General features: G+C 31.0%; 2 protein-coding genes across 4 annotated transcripts; one reads left to right on the top strand and one right to left on the bottom strand.

The window, feature by feature from the left end:
- Positions 1-3,479: 3,479 nt before the first annotated feature.
- LOC115705486 (uncharacterized) lies at positions 3,480-5,834 on the top strand. Of its 3 annotated transcripts, XR_004009474.2 has the most exons (6): positions 3,498-3,907; positions 4,068-4,304; positions 4,640-4,723; positions 4,886-5,015; positions 5,161-5,651; positions 5,743-5,834. XR_004009474.2 is itself a non-coding variant. In XM_030632827.2 (5 exons), exons 1-5 carry the CDS (start codon positions 3,627-3,629, stop codon positions 5,371-5,373), a joined length of 945 nt encoding a protein of 314 aa, XP_030488687.2. In that variant the 5' UTR covers positions 3,480-3,626; the 3' UTR covers positions 5,374-5,834. The 3 variants fall into 3 exon arrangements, 2 of the variants coding, with proteins under 2 accessions (XP_030488687.2, XP_060961673.1); XM_030632827.2 differs by having other exon boundaries at positions 3,480-3,907; positions 5,161-5,834; XM_061105690.1 differs by lacking the exon at positions 5,743-5,834 and having other exon boundaries at positions 3,488-3,907; positions 4,640-4,719; positions 5,161-5,336.
- A 12,646-nt stretch (positions 5,835-18,480) lies between these two features.
- LOC115715256 (uncharacterized) lies at positions 18,481-21,458 on the bottom strand. Its single transcript, XM_030644100.2, has 3 exons — positions 21,018-21,458; positions 18,917-19,024; positions 18,481-18,818 (listed from the first exon to the last, which is right to left on the bottom strand). The coding sequence occupies exons 1-3, from the start codon at positions 21,318-21,320 to the stop codon at positions 18,525-18,527; spliced, it is 705 nt and encodes a 234-aa protein (XP_030499960.2). The 5' UTR covers positions 21,321-21,458; the 3' UTR covers positions 18,481-18,524.
- Between the last annotated feature and the right edge of the window lie 1,195 nt (positions 21,459-22,653).

Genomic DNA, 22,653 nt, shown 5'->3' with positions numbered 1-22,653 from the left:
ATTGTTCTTATATACTTTGTGCAAGGATCATTTTTCAAAAATTATCATCGATCCCAACTGCTTCTCTCCCCCTGATCGAGAGAATTTTTAAAAATTGTGATATCTAATAATATTAATATACCTGTAGGGATTTCAATATATCACAATGAATCAATATTTATTTAAACTCATATATACTATATGACATTGAACTTCAGGTTCAATAAACTTCAGTTTCAAGTTCAATCCTTATGAACTTAATTCATTTCTAAGAATGAGTCATACGTGTATAATTAGAAATGCATAAATTTACACATTTTGTAAATGCATGATCATATAATCTTATTACATCGATAAGAAACTATGCAATAAAAATCTAACAATGGCTCAAGATTGTTAAAGAAATATAATTTAAATATTTTTTATGTGCAAATATATGCACATTCTTCTTTTGAGCCTTATTAATTAACAATGAGAAGAATCTTCTGGTTCTTCAACAAAATTTAGTCAAATTCTTTGACAATTTATTGCATATGATTGATCATGTCAAAATAATTCAATTCATGAACTTCAGGTTCACTATAATTTGTATTTCAATGAAACTTTCAAAAGGTAATATTGTAAATTCATTACAACATAATCATTACAAGTTTCATTTTTATATACACGAATAATATAATTATATTATTCTCCAAAACATATACACTCTTCAGGAGTCACTATTATGTTTATCAAACTTTATATTTCTTCAGGAATCACTATCATCAATTCAATGATGTGTATAATTTAAAAAATACATGACAACTTCATCATGTTATTGTAATGGTCAAATAGATATAACCATAATATATCATTCATTTTTCTTGGTATCTTTTTAACAAGTCGTCTAATTTATTAATAGACTATTCATCAGTCTAATTATCATGACTTGATATATTATATATTTAAATGTACAATAAGTACATATAATAAGTTATTTCTTATCACTTTCATAACTAGATAAAAGTTATACATCTAGGTACATACAAAGATATTTTACTACTCAAAGTAGCAATTGTATGTAAGACTTCTTCAGGAAGCTTTTCAAATAATCATTTTGTGATTCTTTATCACTTTGATTATATTGGATCACTAACAAATATTAGTAAGTTATATATTCACTTTTGGGAATATGCAAACTGAATTATATAGTAACTATATATATACATATCTTGTACCAACAATAGTTTGAAACTATTGATTTCAAGAAATAATAATATATGTATATATTAATTTACTTATGAAATTGCCAATATATGTAAAATCTATATTCTTTGAAATAGAATTTCATGTCTATTCATTCTCTTTAGGGAATGATATTTAAATATTCTAAATGTACAATAAGTTTGTACAATTCACATTCTATTCAATAATCGAATATACTTTTATCTTGATTATAAGTGTGTCCGTACTACAAGTACGTGACTACTATTATTCAATTCTACACATGATATATAGATTTTATACACTTTGATTGTGTGTGGTATCTCATCTTTTGGTTGTTTCCACTTTCTTCTGGAAATATTTGAGTAGTAAATAATGTCATCGATTATTTAAAATCATTACATTCACTTCGAGGAATGATGTTGAACAAGTAGAACATTATTATAAATTTCTTAAAAATTTATTACTTGTTCATCCATAAAAATATAAGAAATTATTCAGCAATTCCTTTTACGATATTTCAAAGAATATATGAATACAATTTTGCATAATCTCCAAGATGTATGCGAAATTTGATCTTTAATATATGTCACATGCAATAATTTCTAACATTGCAAGTAATAACAATGTATGGTAACATGACTAATACAAACAATCTTTAAAAATAGTTGAATTCAATTCGTATCATTCTCTGCAGGGGATGATGAACAATAAATACATGTCTCATGTATTTAAATAACATTAGTCATGCTCACTGTTATTCTTATACTTTGATGTTTCAATGCAATTTTCTTAACATTCTTTTTAGGTATTCAAAACCCACTATAAAATTGCATCAATAATAATCATTTTTAATGATTCTTTAGTTGTATTCACATAAATACAATCATTTATTTTTGACAAATATAAAACATTTACTTCAGGAAATGTTTGTCAAAATCTATATCGATATTAGATTATTTTTCATTGTCCTCAAAGAATACAAGAACATATATATAAATATGTATTCATCTCTTTCATTATATATCCAACAACTATATAAGGAATATTACGTTTGCATAATCTTCAGGATATATGCAATATTTTATCGATGATGCATAATCTTTAAGATATATGCAATATTTTATCGATGATACATAATCTTCAGGATATATGTATAATTTATATAGGTTTTCTCTATCATATCATAGGCAAACATATATTGTAAATATTATGAATGATAAGAACATAATATGTATATATATATATATGAAATCAATAATAAATATATAAAAACATATACATATATAATATATAGATATATAGATAAAAAAAGAAAAAAGAAAACAAAGGATTCTTGAAATTGTTTCAGTCAGATATGTATATATATAAATGTATATTTAGTGTATCATGACTTTGAAACAATTCAAGACTCATGCTTGAAGCTTGGGCAGAGACTCGTGCTGATAACGTGTTATAAAATAATATAAAGTAGATGAGAAGAAAGAAGAAGAAGATGAAGAGAGAAAGAGAAAGTGAATGAGAATTTCTGAGTTGTTTATTCCAATGGGGTGAATCCCTATTTATACAAATACAAGAGTGAAATATTAATAAACTAAGAAAAAGGGAAACTAAGAAAAAGAGAAATGTTGTTTATAATTAATGGTAATAGATAAAAGATTTGGACATCCACATAATTATTAATATTTATAATTATAACAATATATACTATTTTACATTTAATGTTTATATTTTATAGTGTTTGATTTGAAATTTAGAATTTATAGTTGAATGTTTTGATTGTATTTTTTTTTTTGTTAAGTGAATGTTTTGATTGTATTAGAATATTAAAGTTGAACTTTAGAATTTACATATGAGTAATTTTTTTATTCTTTTTTTTTTTTAAAAATGGTACTTAATATTTTAATATTTATTCAATTTATATTTACTTTTAACATTCATTTAAACTATATAACCATTTTAATCTTGAAAAGTATATGTTATACATTTATTTTTTTAAATTAATTATTTGAACACCAAATACTAATAATAATAAAAAAAAAATAAAAAATAAAGATCTGTTTAAACGGGTTAACCTGACCAAACCGACGAAAATTATTAGAGAGGTTATACTTTTTTTTATTTTTTTTATTGGATGAGTTACAATTAGATATTTACCATCATACATTTATATTGGATTGGTAAAAATATACTTATAACCCGACCAAACCGAGCGATTTACATCCTAATAAATTTATGGTTTGTGTTTTTTTGAACTATTTTTTTACTGACAACACGAAATTTTAAACCTAAATTACATAATGTGAAAACAGATGGCGCGAATAGATGGTTGTCATTTTGTTCTAAGGAAATAAAATGGCGCGAATCGTTAAATAAATTAGAATAGAATCTCTTTGTTTGCCACTTCTTCACTCAGTCCTTTCTGTAGGAACGAAAGAGACGCCATGGTCGGCCGGAAAAAGAGAGCGCCAGAGATCGATGCAAATAAGATTATGCCCCAACCCTCCCTACTCTCAGGACCTTCAGATGCTTCTGGGTATGAGCAGTCCAGGGATCTCAGAATCAAAGAGAACAAGGAGAGAATGAACAAGTTTGGCATTCTTCATCTTTCTCAGAAGCTTAAGTCTGAAATCGCCCCAAGAAAGCGTCTTTCCAGGCACCCTTCTGAGACCAGGAAAACACAAACTCTTCCCTCTTCGTCTGGGTCGCCCAGGCGTTCATCCAGGTCAGTTTTTTTTTTGGTAATTTTCCCCTGGAAAATGAAGGGGGAAAGAGTATGTGTAGGAAAAATGGAAACTTTTCATTACTGACACAAACTTTGATACTTTTGCAAAATGGGTTGTGCTATATCAAATGATCGGTACTGGGAACGTGTGGGTTTGTAGGTTGAAAACTTTGGACAAGGTTAGTTACGTGGAGCTTCGTCCTAAACGAACGAAAGGCTCATCGGAGAGTGATGAGATTCGCATAAGAGATGGCTTGAACCCAGAGATTTACACAGAAGAGCATGAGAAGCTTTTGGGGGATTGCAAGAACACTTGGACACTGCTTGTTGATGGATATGGAGAAGATGGAAAACGCATATATGATGAAGTTAATGGAGAAACATGCCATCAATGCAGGTAATGGACTTATTTTGGTGTTGTTTCTTTGCGGAATTAGCCTATTCTGCCGGGAATTAAGTTCACACAAATAACATATACTGTCTACAGTGGGCTCTTTTGTCATGTTATTCTTTTTCATAGTTGTGTTTGACTTTTAGATGATTGGGAGATAAGTATAGACATAGTACTGTTTATTTTCAATTGTTACTGAAGTAGTTGACTTTATTACAATGCAACTAATTTTTGTAGGTAAGGATATTGAATTATGTTGTTTTCTACCATTAACTTGAATTGTGCGTTTGTTAGATTACATTTAGATTACATGAATACATAAATTGCTTCTCTTCTTTTAGGCAGAAAACTCTTGGTCATCATACCCATTGCAGCAAATGCAACTTGGTCCAGGGACAATTTTGTGGAGACTGCTTATACAGTAGGTAAATTGTTCTCCTTCTCTCAAGTTATGTATGTATAGATCGATTTATTTGTTTGAATTAGCTATCTTATAATCTATTGTAACATTTTATAGTAATTAACTTAATATATGTCTCAAAAAAATGTTGATAGTAGTCTGAATTCAAAATTTCTGTTTTCAACAGGTATGGAGAAAACGTCACTGAAACCAAAGAGAATCCTAGCTGGATTTGTCCTGTGTGTCGAGATATCTGCAACTGCAGTTTATGCCGCAAGGCGAAAGGGTGGATGCCTACTGGTCAACTCACTAGAAAGGTTATTGAGATATAACATGTTCATATCTTGTCTACAAACACTTCCGTTATATGTGGAAGAAATTTTAAATTGCATACTCTTCATGGACAGAGCAGTGATTGTGAAATACTAAAAATACTCATGATTGAATTTTGTTAATTTACAGGTTTTCAGGCTGGGCTACAAATCTGTAGCACATTATCTCATTCAAACCTTCCGTTCTCAAACAAAAACAGAAAACTCGTGTCAAAAGGAAGCATCTCATGAAAGAAATGTATCACTGACATTTCAACCTGAAAACTCATCACACGATGATCCGGATGTTGATGATGAAGGTCAAAAGGATGTTGAGGATGCAACTGAAAAAGATGGTATGTAAGAGAAGGATGTCATGGATAAAGAGGATTTTGATGAAAACAAGCTGTAAACTGCCTCAGGTTTTGGGATGAAATTGCATTCCCTGCAAACTATTTTTGAATCTGCTGCTAAAGCAGATTATATATATTATATATAGCGAGTAAAGCGCGTAGTAATTTTAGACATCATACAGAGTTTGCAGGGATAATTCATTTACTAAAATGTTTACTGTCTAGTTGGGAGCTGCAGCTATCTTCAATCATTTTGTTATAGTGATACAGATAATCATCTTATTCACAGGTATATATGCCAATGGTTTCTCTTGTATATGTGATTGTGGGTAATTTTCATTTCCTCTAAAACTGTTCTGTTTTGCATTTTGTTGAAACAGTTGTAGTTTGAAGATTGAAGAAATGAGTGAGTGAGAAGTGGCTTAACTCTATTTTTCATTTTAATTTTCAAATTACTTGTACAGTTTATGTCCACCCTCTATAAAATGTTCTAACAGAATAAATTAGCAGATGCAACATGCTAATGGTGATGTGTTAATTAGTCAGTAGTGAAGCCAAGAACTTTCGTGAGTGCTACTCTATAACTGGTTCATAGAGTTTTAGGAGCTGTTTAATTTCATAACTTAAAAATTGTTAAAAAATTGTTTTCAGTTTTAAACAACAGTAAACAATTTTTAAAAACTAACAAAACAATTTTTAAAAGCTAGAAAATAGAAAATATCAAAATGTTATTTTTAATTTTCAAAAATAATTTTTTTTGTCTAGCATATTATATTTTACAGTTTTGCTCACATACTCGGATCCTAGACTTGGAATTAAATCTGAACTCGGATTCGAATGGATTCATGTTATGGTATGGTGTTAAAATATTGATTTTTTTTTAATCTAAAAATAGTTTTAAAAAATTTGTGTCAAACACCATTAAAATTTTAAAATGACAAAAAATTGTTTTCTATTCTTACTTTTGAAAATACAATTCTAAAAATTAAAAATTGAAAACACAACCAAACAGACTCTTGATATTTATAAACACTCATAATAGCTCTAAAAGGAGCAAATATTTAAAATGAAGAGTGTTGTAAATCTCTACAACACAAACTGAACACACACAATGCATACAAACCAGAACTTGAAACCAAAATAAGTTATGAACACAATCAAACACAAAACAGAGGAAAATTAAAGAGACGAGACAAAAAAATTATCTTGGTTCGAATCTCAATGTGAGTCATACTCCAGCTCTCCCCCAAGGAGTTTCTCCAATATGTAAGGTTGTTTACAAACACCAATTGAGAGTAATGCAAATTGAGAATCACACAGAGAGAAATTGACCCTTAAACCACCATGGTTGAGCTGCTCGAGACACCATGAATGCTATGGTTCTTCATCTTCAAAAGTCTCTTTCTTTGACTTTCATTCACTCAATCTCTCTCTTACTCTCTTAATCTCTTCTTACATTTTCTCAAAAGAGATTACAAGGTAGTGTTTATATAGGTTAGTTTAAACTCACAACTCGAGCAACTAACACTTAAGACACACTTATCTAATCTTAACAACCTTAACTAACTTCTTAATTAACTTTTCCAAGAATAGAAAGTGAGTTCCAAGACTAGTTTTCTATGGATTACTAACCACAAATTCTACCTTAATTCATAGAAAACAAGTGATAACTTGAACTTGGGGGAGTGAACCTAAGATTTTAAGTAGGTCCAAGGTTGAGCAAGTCCATGCAATGATTGAACTTGCTCACTGGCAACACTTTTGTTCCTGCATCAGCATGGTTCTCCTTTGTAGGCACCTTTTTCAATTCAATCTCTCCAGATTCTATTTTATCCCTGATCCAAAACATTCTTATATCAATATGTTCGGATCTTTTATGATAAACATGGTTCTTGCTCAAATGAATTGCTGATTGACTATATGAAAATACTGACACTTTCCCTTTCAGCATGCTGGTCTCTTGTAGAATTCTCTTCATCCATGTTGCTTCTTTGAAAGCTTCTGTGATGGCTATGAACTCAACTTCTGTTGTAGATAAAGCAACCACATGTTGCAGCTGTGATTTCTAGTTACTAGAAATCACTATCTAGAATATTTCATTAAACTAAGTGTGCTTTTCTAAATTAATTTTAAAATAATCTAATAAAAAATTAATTCCATTTATTTCAAACTTAATTATGTTGCTAATTCAATTTTAATTAGGTTAAACTAGTATAATTAGCCTAATACAATTATTTAAATAAGGCAAATGGACCTTCACAATTGGGGTTGTTCATGTGAGGGAGGGATGGGTTCAGTATGTCGTACCCACTACTAATGGCCCCCTAACTCTCACACAAGGCCCAAAGGAGAGGAATTTAACCTTTCATTAAATAATTGTTATTCATTGAATAAGCCCAATACTAATTGGGCCTAAATAAAACTATCATTAGGTGATATTTTATTCTAGCAACCTAGTCCATTTATACATCTAGAAATAAATGAGCTTCCTATATGCATCTAAGCCCAAAAACAAACATATAGGCTCACACATGTCAAATTGATTTGGATGGGCCCTATCATGTTTCTAAGTTTACACAGATGAAAGATAAACAAGATTTACCAAATTATCTATAAGATCTATTGACAATTGGACTATGATTAAAATCAAATTATTGGATCTGTTAATCATAGCAATTTAGATCAAATAAATAATGGGTTTGTTAAAAATAGTTTTTGAATAAACAATTAAATAAAACAAACAATGTATATGTAACAAATGTGAAATAAGATATTAATATAATCAAATTATTATTTAACTAACCAATTAAATTTTAGAAAATTTAGGGTTGTTAAAAACAACTTTAAATATATCTTCAAAATTTAAAATTAAACTAATTTTAATATATCTAAGTTTATTTGAATTATTTTATCAAATTGAATTAAATTTCTAATAATATAAATGATTTGAAAATAACCAAAGGGATATTTTCAATATCATTATCTAATCTTATAATTTAATTAAATTAAAATAATAAAATAAACAAATTTTAAAATAGATATGGTTAGGAAATTATTATTTTAATAATAAAATGATAAACAAATAATAGTTATCTTAATTATATATCGAAATATCTCAAATTAAGCATTTTTTATTTAAAATTTCTACAAAAATATCTAGGTTATTTAAATATTTAAAATACTATTTATAAATTTCTGATAAGTATTTTTCTAACTTATAATTTATAAAAAATTAAATATTTCACTAAATAACCAATTTTGAATTGGAACCTTTCTAGAGCCCTTGCTATGCGTCGTGAATAATCTGAGGGGAACTTTTCCCATGGGGCATCATCTTCTATTCTTGGCCAAATTTCTGGGGGAATAGTCTGATTTTTCTCAAAGATAATCTTTTGGAGATCTCTGTACTCTGCATCTTGCTCTCTGAAAGGTGCTTCCTGGGATCCGTATAGTTCAAAAGTGGGATTGCAAACTATTTTCTTGTTCTCGTCCAATTTTGCATTAAGACTGATAAAGAAGACCGTATAGCAATCCATCATGTTGGCTACATGTGGTCCTGATGGATAAACAAAGACGTGTCGATTGTTGCGAACCTTTTCCCATTCATCCCAGAGTATTTTTTGCCACTCCTCTAGAGGAGCGTACCAAGACAAAATGTCCATTTGGATTTCGTAGGCTGGTTTATTTTTTTCTTGTTCGAGGAACGACTGTATAACAGTGTGAAGAGCCATAGTTTGGACTTCAATAGCCATTGTACAGAGGCATGTTAGGTACCAAAAAAGATGGGCTATGGACTTTGGAGTGAAAAGTGCAGTCCGAAAGGGGACGAGATGGGCAAAAGGATACTTTGGGTGAATCAAAAAATCGTATTGAAAATAGGGTCCAAGTTTGGAGAGAATCTGTTCGTGAGTATAAATAGCCCTGTGAGAGGCTTTTTCTTTTGCTGACCTTTTGGATTTAGAAAGGATGAGCTTTGCATCTCGGGGAAATGAGCAGGGAAATGAGCAATTCTTTTGCGATGATGATGATGATGCCATGATATATATGTATGGAATGGTATGGGACGAGTTGTGGCTGATTAAAGGGATGGTTTTGAGTGGGTGTGAGGAGACCATATTTATAGACTTAGGTCTAGACAAGAGGTCGGCCAAGATATTTTCTTTTCCGGGAAGGTGTTTTATTTCAAAAGAGTAATGATCAAACCATGTTGCCAATCTCAAAAGTTGAGTATTGGTTGTCTTATTCTTTTTTAGGCCTATCATTCCCTTTGATGCAGCAAAATCGGTTTCCACTAAAAAATGATGGCCGATGAGGTGGAACTCAAATTTTGTTATTCCCATCTTGATTGCAATCAGTTCTTTGAGCGTTGAATGATAATGGAGTTGGGAATCTTTGAAGTGTCCACTCTTGTATCCACATATTCGTCTTTTTCCTTGTTCATCTTGCTCTAGAAGGACAGCACCCCAATGTCGGTCACTAGCGTCTGTTTGAAGAACACGTTTTCCGTCAGAAGGAATCTGTAGAGGTGGTAAATTTTGCATGATTTCTTTCAGTTTTTTGACTGCCACCGTTTGGTCATGTGACCATTCTGGACTATTCTTTTTGAGCATATCGCTGAGTGGCCTTGTCAGTACAGATAGTCGGGGAACAAAGTCTCGTAAGTAATTGATGATGCCCAAGAATTGTTGCACCTGAACTTTTGTGAGATTTTCATCTGGGAATTTGAGTAGTTCATGGGCTATATGTGGTTGGGCTTCATATTGTCCTTTGGATAATTTCATCCCAAGGAATTCTATTTGCGTCTGTCCAATAATCATTTTCTTTTCAGACAACATGATACCATGGGCTCTAGTGATAGAAGCAAACTGGGCCAATAACGCTTGATGGGCTTTTGCATCAGGAGAAAAGAGCAAAATATCGTCAATATAGATGAGAGCCTTTTCTAATATTGGGCCATATATTTTGGTCATAGCCTTTTGGAATAGGGAAGGGGCAGTTTTGAGCCCGAAGGGTAGGACGGTCCACTGGAAATGATTATTTGGAATGCAAAAGGTTGTTTTGGGTCGATCATCTGGTTTGATGCCTAATTGCCAAAATCCTACTTTTAGGTCAAATTTTGAAAAAATATGGGCTTTGGATAAACTGGCAAACAATGAATTCTTATTTGGTATTGGGAATTTATCATCTGCTAAGAACTCATTCAGGGGCTTGTAATTTATGACCAACCTTTGCTTTCCTCGAGCTTGCTCTGATCGATTATTGACATAAAATGCATGACATGCCCATGGAGAGGAAGTTGACTCTATTAAACCCTGCTGCTCTAGCTCTTTGCACTCATTGGACGCCATATGTTGGTGTTCTGGATTCATGCCTGGGTGACTAGCCTTTGTAGGGTTGATATCTTCATTAAGCTTAAAAGGAAGGCTTATGAAGAACTGTTGATTTTTCCAAAGAGGATGGTTACATTTCTTCAGGAATTCTGCATGATTATTGGCACATGAGACTTCGATGAGCTCTTTCCTTATCTGATGAAATGGGTCATGGGGTATTAAGAAATAGTTTGGTATTGTTTCCTATGGAGCAAGATGTCGTTTGTAACCAAGTCCACTAGGGAGAATACGCAAACCCTTCTTCTTTGTATAAAGATCGAATCCAACAATTAGGTCTTTTCCGGGCAATTTTGATCAATTGACTCTGTGAGTAACAGAACACCCTGGGAAGAACTGCAATCGAATCGGTTTGCTGATGAGTTCTGTGCAAAAAATACCTCCATTTGCAGCATGGAAGTATTGTTTCTCTTTCTTCCAATATTCTTTCGGAAGAATATCAGGGTTCATTATTGTGTATGATGCTCCCTTGTCAAAGAATCCGGCCACTTTTATCGGCTTGGCATATTTTGTTGGAAGAATTCGCACAGTGAGGACAGGGGATGGCTGCATTGTGTGAATAGTGGACATTTGATAGCATTCTGGAGTGTCTGAATCACTCCATTGTTCGAATGCACAACATTGTTCGAATGCACAAAGGGAGTCTGAGTTGAATTCATCATCGGTGGAGAAGATTGACTCTATGTCGTTCTCTTTAAGAGACATCCCGGTCGTTTGTTGAATATGTGATATGAGCTTGACTGTTTTTCCTTTTGGGCACTGTTTTGCATAATGCCCCTTTTTTCCACACACAAAACATCGATCAGATTTTTTGCGAAAGTCACGCTTCTTTCGTAAAAATTTTATTTTACGTCCCTTGTGTTTCGAGAACTTGAACGTCTTGAACTTGGTTTTTTTCTTTGGGGTTTTGCAGGAACACGAAGATTCAGAAGGGCATTTGATGAGTAAATCTCGTCTGCTACAAACTTTGCCTAGTTTTTTGGATTGCTTCATAAATTCCTGGAGAAATTTCTTCTGGGAGCACATTTTTTCAAGGGCCTTTAAGACTAGTTGGAAAATTTCTCCAATTGTAGCATCCGTTAGGCTTTTCCCTGATCCAGAGAGTAGCCTGAAAGTTTCTTCGCCAAGAGGCTCTGGAATAGAGGAAAGGAAGGCTTGCTTTAGATTTGGATCATCAATTCCACCTATTTGGTAGAATCGTTTAGTCATTCTTTTGTAATGCTTTTCTAAGTCTCTTTTGTCCATTGAACAACACTTGAGCTTGAAAAACTCTGCTCTAAGTCTTTCAGTTACTTGTGCATCTTGGCCACAAAATTCGACATAGAGATGGCTTAGGGCATTTGCGACAGATGGGAGTTGCAGGAAAGTCATCTGTCTATATTCACCTAAGCTTGTCCACCAATCTTGCAAAGTTCCAGTGAATCTTGAGACAAAATTCAAGAGGATCGTCCCCGTCTGTGCCTGTGGTTTTTGTGTCTCCAAGCTAAGCCAAGCTTGAAATTCTTGGAATCTCTCTCGCCATTTAGATGGGGGAATGTCATCAAGAGTAAAAGTTTGAAACTTAGAATATTTACTCTTTTGGTGATGCTTGGATTCTGTGTTCTTTGTAGCTGCTTCTTCTTCATCTTCTTCACTTTCATCTTCACTTTTGACAATAGGCTCGGTTTGAGAGTATGCTTCTTCTGCAGATTGAGCCATAAAATAAGGGGGTACGTCATCATCAGAAGTATCCGAGTCTTTAGACTCGTCACTAGTACCCGAATCTTGGGATTCGTTACTAGTATCTGAATCTTGTGAGCAAGTTTCAGAATTTTCTTCTTGGTCAGAAGAAGAAGAAGAAGACTGACTATCAAATTCTTCATCTGGTCGGTGGAGCATGGCAGAAATAGGATTATGTTGGGCCATGAATTGCTTTGGCTCTTTTTCGGATAGGAAGGATGCTCGTGGAGGAGAATTGTCTAGGCTTTCCTTTTTCTTCCCCTTTTTGGTTTTTTGTTGTTGATTTTCGTCAAGCATTCGTCTAAGTCGGAGAAGTGAGTCTTCTTGCGAAGAGACTGAGAAGGGTGATGTTGGAGAGGTCTTTGGCATGGTTGAGAACTGCCATGGTACTGATGGTGTATTTGCTCCAAAGAGTGTTGTATTTCCTCCAAAGAGTGTTGACGGAGGCCCCGTAGGGTATGATTCTCGTTGAAAAAATTGCTTTTTTAGAGATTCATACTGGGTTTTGAGGGCTTTCATTTCTGCTTCTTTAGCCAAGAATAATGACATTGGAACAGAGTTTGATTTTATGATGGCCATGAGTTCGTCATGCGTCTGTTGAATCTTGTTCGTCAACTTTTCAATAATCGTATCTTGTGATTGTTGTTTGACGATTGTCTCTGTGCGGGTGATGTGTTTTTCTACCCGTTTTAAGACGTGGTTTTGGGCGATCATATTTTCTGTTTGCCAATTTAATACTTCTTCGGCTGCTGAGACCTTTTGTAAAGTTCCATCAACATTCCTTGTCGTAGGATTGTGTATTTTTGGATGGTGGGAAGTGGTGCCCTGATCTTCAGTTTTTTCAAACCTCTTGAGAGGAGGAAAATGTTCATCATAATCAATGGATGGGCTGGAGGTGATCATGTTTGCGTCAGGAAGTGATTGAACTGATTGTTGAACAGCTGGTGTTGGAAATTTTTCTCCATGCTTCTTCATCCATTTTGCTTGTCGTTTGTAACAAGGCAAAACTATCTTAGGCTGTGAATCTTGTGAAGCATCGTCTGAATCCCATCCGGTAGGTTCTGGCATAGGCTGATTGTAGCTCTTTGGTGCAGAGTATTTGACTATGTAGTCGAATTTTCCCGATGGTTGGCCTAATAGACCGATGGTTTTGTCGCTTCTTTCCAATTTTTTCTTTAGTCGTCTTCGTGGAGTTGGACGTGGTGAGGGCTCATCATCTTTTAAACAACTTTTGCAGTTACTTTTAATTTATCTTTCAAATTAAAATGATAAAGTTATCTTTTAATTTAAAATATTGCTCATATTAAAATATCTGATCTTATATTTAAATATTAAAGAAATTAACAAATTTTTAAAATCTGACTGCAATTTAAAAATAAAATAATCAATTTTTAAGTTTAAACCTCAAAATATCAAAAATTAATAATAATCTATTAAAAAAATAAATATTATAAATTTAAAATTGATATTTAAGTTTAAATATATTAAAAATAATATTTTATTTAAATTTTTTGGGTTTGAAATTGGGAAAGTTTGGAAAAATTTGAAAAAATCCCACAAAAATAGGGTTTTGTGGCTGCCTGCCCAGGAGGGCTGCACGTGCAGCCCAGGAAGGCTTGACGCAGCCTTGGGCGCGCGCGGATGGGGGGAAAGCAGCCTCAGGCACCGAGGATTCTCGACATTTGCAGGCTTAGGACACGGGCTCATGCAGGGTGTCATGTCCGAAGGCGTGCGCTTCAGACAGGGTCACGCGCGCGGATGTCCTCGTCTTGTCCGAGATGCTGTGCATGCGACGTGCACCATCTCGACACCATTGAACCCGATTTTTTCAAACTTCCATAACTTTCTCAATTTTTATCGGAATTGAGTTCCGTAAAAACCAAAATTGCTTATTTTTCACAAGGAGTCCAAATAAAATATTTTCAGAATGAAAATTAAATTATTTTTATGGAAAAATTTCGTAATTCACATACATTCATCAAACAATACATAAACCAACATGTACACATCCAAATCAACACAAAAACAATATTCATCGTTTTAAATCTATATTTCATGAAAGTAAATCATTACCATGGCTCTGAGGCCAGTTGTTGAGAATATTTTACCAGGATCTAAATTTACTAACAAGTATGTTGAATTAACATCCTAAATATGAATATCTCTAAAATAATAAAATAAAAACATAAGGGTTTAAGAAAACCTTACATTGATTGCAACAGAATATAATGACTCCTTCCGTTCAAGATCTCTAGCCCTTGATTCCTTTCTGTAGCAGAGCATTATCAAGATCTGTACCTGGATCTCTTTCTCTCCTTCGGGTTTGGTTACCACCGTCTTACTCACTATAATTGAGTACTTGAGTTGCTATGTGTGGGCATGTCACTCATTCGCTATAGGCTCAAATATGGTGAAGAAAAATGAAGGAGGCTGAAATCACTAAGGAATGAACTCTCTCATCTAGGTTGGTTGAATAGTCAAGTTGACAATAATTGGATGAGTGAGAGCATCATGTTCCTTTTATAGTATTTTAACTAGGGCTTAGGGATAAATTATATGGATTAAAAAAGAATAAAATATTGGACAAAAATCACTTATGGCCGTACACAATAATGGACCAGTTTCTAGTTAGATTTTTGCCACTTTATTTCAACCACTTATTCTTCTTTCAATAATACCATATTTTCCAATTCAATCTTATAAATGCCAAAACTATCTATTTAATAATTATAATTAATTACTAAATAAAATTGTCATTTATGTAATTTATTAATCAAACCATACAAAGTTTCTTCAAAACTTCTTTTCTTCACAATTAAGCCCTTGCTTAGTGAAAATTCATAAATAAGACATAGTCTAATTTTAGAATTATAATTGATTAATTAAAATCAATTGACCGAGTCTGCAAGCAATATTATCTCAACTAGTGAGGGGACCATATGCCTATATAACCGAGCTTTCAATAAGTAGATCTAGAATTCACCAAGTAAATTCTTTAACTTATTAATTCCGCCTTGCGCCACTACAGATTTGGAATTAAATAGCACTCTCAATTATATAGAACATTTTATATGTACCACGATATAATACATTATGATTATCCATTTTTACAATCCTAATAGTCAAAGATCCTCTATAGATGATCTACACTAAATAGGGATAAATTTACCGTTCTACCCTTCAATGTATTTTATCCTTAAAACACTTAGCTACCTATAAATGATATTTTAGTAAACTAATATAATTACTGAAATGAGATCTCAATCATTTATCTCTATCAAACCAAACTCAAAGGAAATCATCGTTTCACTTATAAATACTTATCGAAGCTATAGACTCCATATCTATGATCAGCGCTCCCACTCAATTGAACTACCATGTTCCCAAGATGTAAATATTCTCCAGAACCAAAAGTTAGCTTCGACGAACAACTTGAAGAACATAAATAATACAACTAAGTTGAACCTAAGCATACCAGGATTAAGATCCATAGACCTAAGATCAACCATTGATATTGACTTAGAAAGCTATATAACGGTAAGTTTATGATATCTTATCTAAGATCAATATCGGTCCCTTCCAATGTTTACTCCATACATCCGATACTGGTAAAATTTGCCAATGCCCTGGAAAGGACATAACACTTATCCAAGGTGTAAGTATACCTTATCACTGATTATCATGCCAGTCTAAATCCAGTGAACTGACAAATTATGAGAATTAAACTTTTGAACATATAATCATGATTGTATTCTACTATGTTAACGACACTATAATCATGAACAAATATATACATATTTATATATGTTCTGGACTTAATAGAATTTATACATTAAACATAATAATGAAATAAATCATGTGAACCATGTAACATGAAATGCGATTTTTGATCTTATATTAATTAGTAAATCCGATTATATTGAAATGAGTTTTATTTAGGGCACAAAACCCAACATGTAACTCATTTGTATTTTGAGTGCATATGTTTAGAAGTCATTAAACAGTGGCTAAATTGGAAGACTCATAGCTGTCAATTTCGACAACTGATGCGAGGGGTCTCTAGATCAAGGTATTCTCCATTCAATAGAAGCAGATATTTTCTATGGTGATTGTTTCTTTGATGTACCACTTATGGAGGAATAAGAATGAAGTGTTTTGGTTACAAAAAGTAATGACCTTGCCTGTAATTTTAAGGTGTATTAAATATGATATTAGATGTAGACTTCCTATTATTTTACTAAGCAAAATTAAACAATAAGGAATTGGATTTGGATACACAAGTTACAAGATCATGTATAGTCAAATATATATATGTATAGAATCTTGGAGCTCTCAGGCTTATTTTGAGGTGTTGTTAGGATGTAAAAGAAGATTCATAAAAAAAAAAAGAGATAGAACATAACTAAAATTTCCATAAAACAACTTTAACTTAAATTTAATCAATAACATTACATCACTATACCCAAAAAAAAAAAACTACTTTAGTGATAATTTTTTAGTTACAATATAATTTTTTTTGTAATTAAATGTGACTTTTAGTCACAACAAAAAAATTATTTGTGATTAAAACATACAAGTTATCACTAATTTAGTTTTAGTCACAATAAATATTTTGATTAAAAATATATTTAGTCACAATAAATTATAATTTTTGTGACTAATTTTAAAAATTTGTAGTGGATACTTCTACAAACAATGTCTAATATTAATAAAAAACATTCTAACAACAAAAGAACAAGACAATATTAATATATAGGTTATTGTAAAGTCCTTTTTTAGCAAGTTAGGTGACAAAATAATTTTTCCTTTTTATGGTAAGATTGCTATGCATTCATTTTCGAATTCTTACCTCTTTTATTCGGTTATTAGTTGTCATTTTCCTTGTTTGGAAAGTTGCACTTTCAGCTGAACTTTCCTTTGTTGAAAACTTCTCAAAAGAGAAGGAATTCTCTTTTGGAAAGTTGTCTTTTTTAGGGAAACTTTGTTTATTGCCTTTTCCTTATTGATTTCGATTGTATCTTGATACAATCAGAATATCTAATCTGTTTTTGGCAGGAATCAAGCATTAAAAGAAGATCGGACTCGATTTTAGTAAGTTTCCCGTTTCTGGGCAGATTTGCTTCGTCAGCATCCGAATCTGATGCAGCAGATCGTGTTTCTTTTGGAAAGTTTGTGTACAGCTGCTAATTCGAACTTGTGGTTGCCTCTTTGGTTTCTATGATTTATAAATAGAGCCTAGAGAGCAACCATTTGAATTACCTCTTCCATTATTCATTTTTTACATTTATCTTTTGAGAGAAGAGAGTGTTTCTTTGTTTTGTGAGAGCCTAGTTGTTCACCTAGGTTCTAGTTGTTCTATTTCTGTTCTTACTCTATCCTAGAGGTTGTGAAGAACTACTTGACTGAACAAGAGATTGGTCTTCGGGAGAAGACTTGATAGAGCCTTACTTCGGGAGGAAGTAAGCACTCACACTTCAAAGACGAAGGGAGTTCGGGCTTGAAGGTGTTTCAAGAAGTCAGATTCATAAAGTGGATTACAAAGGATTGCAGCAATACTTTAGAGGGAGTCTAAACTTGTTTAAGTCAATTGTCTTTGTAATTTTGATACTTTATTAATTGATTTCATTCTCTGGGCGTGGCCCCGTGGACTAGGAGTGTTCGGGAGAACACTGATACCACGTACAAATCTCTTGTGTCAAGTTATTTATTTTTCTGCAAATATTTTATATTCTCGCCCGTTCGGCTTTTGTCAGAAAGTGCAATTACTTTTCCGCTGCAAACGCTTACAGTTTTTATATTTTCGTATATACAACTGACATTTGCAAAAACACGGTTTTTCAATTATTAATGAATAATATACTAAATTAGCAAATTTTTATTTTGTGTATGTTTATAAAAGGGGGTAGTTGGATCCAAACTATTTTAATGATAAATATATATTATATATTAAGAAAATGAAGTTAAGAAAAACACAATGAAACAACTCAGCTCAGCTCATTCAAAATAAAAATGAATTATTAATTTTTGATAGGTTTAATTACACTAAAGAGAGTTGTTTAATTAAGGAGAGAATTAGTAAGTGAGTTGAAGAGGCGAAGAAGAGAGTTGTGACGAAGATTGTTGAGCTCATACCAAGAATTGAGTGTATTAAGATTCTTGTCTGTACCAGAGAATGTCAACTGTATGCTTAAGTGGCACTCCAAACTCCCTCCTTGCTTTATACACTTGGATCTTTGTACTGCACAGTCTTGGTTATTCAGGCACACAAATGATTGGTCCCCTCCGCACTCTCTGCACCCGAACTTTTTCCAGTGTAAGTTCACCAGAGTACCCCTATCAAATTCTAGTACCTAATCATCATCATCATCAATAAAAATCAATGATCACTGATCTTTTCCACATATTTACATGTTAATAATGATTCAAACAATCTATATATAAGTATTACCAAAGCAAAACTTGTTACAATGTGTGTATCGTCTGCAACAAATATGGGTTGCGATCTTGCTGCATACTTTTTTCCAGCGAATGCCACCATATATCCACCCATCGCAGCCTGAGATTATATATATATTTATATTAGCTATTAGATGTATGCTTAGAGAGTTTTATTAGACTTGTTATTATTTAATTATTAATTTAAATATTATTAATAATAATAATAAATTACATTTAATAAAATTTAATTATATTTTTTTAAATATATAAAATTTAATATTGTTTTAAATTATTTATAAAAAAATATATCTAACTATTTATTAAACAATAAAATAAATAAATAAAGTTTGATATTTTGAATAATATAACTTATAAATTTATTATAATGTATGATTAATTAATTAAAATAACATCTAATTTAAATTTAAATTAAGATTCATATAAAAAGATAATTATTAAATTTTGTTGATATTTTTAAATAATTATTTAAGTTATATTTTCATAAATATATTAAATTTAGATATTTAAACTACATTTTTTTTTAAAAAAAATAATTGATTAATCAATTTAACTTAGTTTTAATCGTTAATTTTAAACAAAAAAAACTCTTTAAACTAATAATTTTGGTTACATAATCACATTTAATATATACTAGGTGATTGTTACGTGCCAAGCCACGTAGTGTTAGTTTTATTTAATATTTTAGTTTTTTATTTTAATTAATAATTAAAATAATATAATTATTTGAACGATTTGTTTTATAAAAATAAAATATGTGTCAGTATATTTAGTAAGTAAAACATAATTGTGTTATAATAATGTATGTTATTAATAGTAAAATGTACATTAATCTTCTAATTGAAAAAAGTTCTATTATCTCATTTCATATTTAATAATAGCTACACAACTATATATTTATAGACTTTCACATTCTTTGCAAATTACTAATAAGCACCAATAATGTTTTCATATTCTAATATTTTTCAATATTCTCCTCTTGGTGGTAAAATTAAAAATAAAACTAAAAATAAGCACAAACATCTAAATACTAATTACAGCCCATTTCATCTTTTTTTTTATTATTTTTTTAAGCCCAAGCCCAAAAATCTCTAAGCAAACACAATCTTCTTTTATATTATCTTTTCTAGATATTTTATCTATATTTTTCTTTTTTAAAAAATAAATAAAAAAATTATTAATATTCTCCCAAGATAGGTTTGTTAGAGAGATATGTGGCTAAGATGATTTTTTTAATTTAAAAAGAGATTATTAATATTTAAAAGATTGTTTATTTAAAAGATTATTTAATTTTTTGGGTTTAATTATTGGGTTTATTTTTTAACGGGTGATCAAACCTAATCGTTAAATTTAACAGAATATTCTTTTATTTTTAAGTATATTCTGTTAAACCAGTTAGATAGGCACTTTTAATATATAAAGATATATATATGAATGAAATATTGTTCATTTGAATATTTCAAAAATAAAACAACACAAAAAAGTGTGAAATTAATTATTCAAATTGATCTATAGTACTGGGAAATATATAAACATATAAATAATTCATGTGTCATCTGCATTATATAATTTATTATAAGGATCGATTCATTAAATATGACAAACTCTTAAATCGTTACCTTTGAATTAGAACACAGAACATTGGAATTAATTGGCCAGTTATTCAACATATATATTATATAGTGATTTAAAAATAAATAATATATCAATAATCAGTTAATAAACCAAAATTGCTGAGTTCGTTTTCCAGATTCTCATACAAAGGACTATTGATCAACAACTAAGCTCAAAATGTATTTAAAAAACAATAAAGTAGATATATGTTTGGCGCCATATAATTAGTAATTACACATATAATTTTAAAGTATAAATTACAAATGATAAGAATATCAAATATATAGGGGTATTTATTATAAAACATGCGAAGAAAAATAAACTTGAAATTAATAAACAAGACTGACTATCATTTTATTGTTCATCAAATTTTAGTAATATATATGGTTAATTGAATAATCAAAATATGCTTAGATAAATAATAATAATAATAATAATAATAATAATAATAATAATAATAATAATAAGGAGATACGTACCGGATCTAAATCGGAGCTAGAAACATTAAGGAGAGAGATTTCGTCCACCATGGGCCTAAATACAGCGAATACGGCTGCCTTACCATGATAGATTGGTAGACGATTATCACAAGGAGAAAGTTGGGTTCCATTGGAAAAGAATGATTCATTTGAAGAGAGTGCAATCCCAAATGAAAACCCCTCTGATCTTTGAATTTTACTATCCATGCACGGATCATACACCTCATTTGTATCTCTATTACCTTCTACAAAAATCATCATCATCATCATCATCATCATCACCATATTCAATTCTATTTCCATCTTGAGATCGACCTGGATCGCTTTCTCACCTTATTGATTACTTAATAATAATTAAAATTACTCTAATTTAAAAATGTCATCATTTCTGTAATAATAAAAGGTCTAATTAATTGTTTTAATTTTATATTTAAGATGTATATTTATATATATACACATATGTATTTATATAACACTTTGTTGGTGATGATTAAAACGAGGCCTGCAACCGAAGAATAAAAAACAAGAAGTTGGATTTAAGGACATAAATTAATGTGCATGTATATTTGAAAATAAATATAGTTAAGATACGGGGTTTTCTCGTTATTAGACCGAAACTGCAATCATTGTCCCTTGAACAAAAAAGAAATATAAATTATTATAACAATATCCAGGTGGAATGATACGTGGATGGTGTTTCAATATGTAATGACCTAGAGATTTTCTACATATAGGAAACTAATGGAAAAAAAACAAACAAACAACTTTTTTTTACAGGAACTTTGATATGTAGATTATCTATATACGTTCCACAAATGAATTATAATGACGAGTATATTAGCATCTTTAATTGACCAACATATTTTATTGTTTATTATTAATTTTGGCTGTGGTGTTAATATTGGTTTCCCTATTTTGTGTTGTTAGACTATAATATATAATATAAAAATACAACATATATCGATATGTAATGCTGAATAAACTATAAACATATCGAAATGTATATGCAGTGAAAGGATCGAAATACCTTGATCAGCCATTGATGTTTAAGCTTCAATCCCTGCGATAGCTTCGGTATTGGAGTTCGGGCTTCCTCACTCATTTCAACTCTCTTTATGAAATTTTGTTGAATTGAATAGGATGAGTGAGGAATTCGGAGACCGAGACCCTATATTTATAGGTGAGATAATCTATCAGTATCTGCGTCACATTAATTGTCAGATTATTTTGACAATTAATTTAGGAAATCAAATCAGGTAATGAATATTGAAATCTGACCATATACATATATTGAATATTACGTAATTAATTTTATCCAGATTCAATGAATATAAAATATTCATTTATCACAAAATTAATTCTTTATTCTTATTCAATAATTAGAAATATTCTAATATTCTCCCACTTGGTCAATATTTAGACTAAAATATTCAAACCCAACATTCCACATTATATAATAAATATACGAATCATAGTGATATGTCCTCATTATGAGTCAAGTATTATCTTCCATGTATTATAATATATTTACTATATAATAATATACTTTATGTGTCAATGTACTTAAGCGAATAAACCTAAACCTTATGTTTATTCAGGTCCTCTAAAATTTTCTCAAATGTAAAATTAAGATACG

This window comes from Cannabis sativa, chromosome X (genome assembly GCF_029168945.1).
Source record: "Cannabis sativa cultivar Pink pepper isolate KNU-18-1 chromosome X, ASM2916894v1, whole genome shotgun sequence".
Lineage (NCBI taxonomy): Eukaryota > Viridiplantae > Streptophyta > Magnoliopsida > Rosales > Cannabaceae > Cannabis > Cannabis sativa.
Note: the sequence above shows the minus strand (reverse complement) of the source record. Positions and strands in the feature narration are given on the sequence as shown.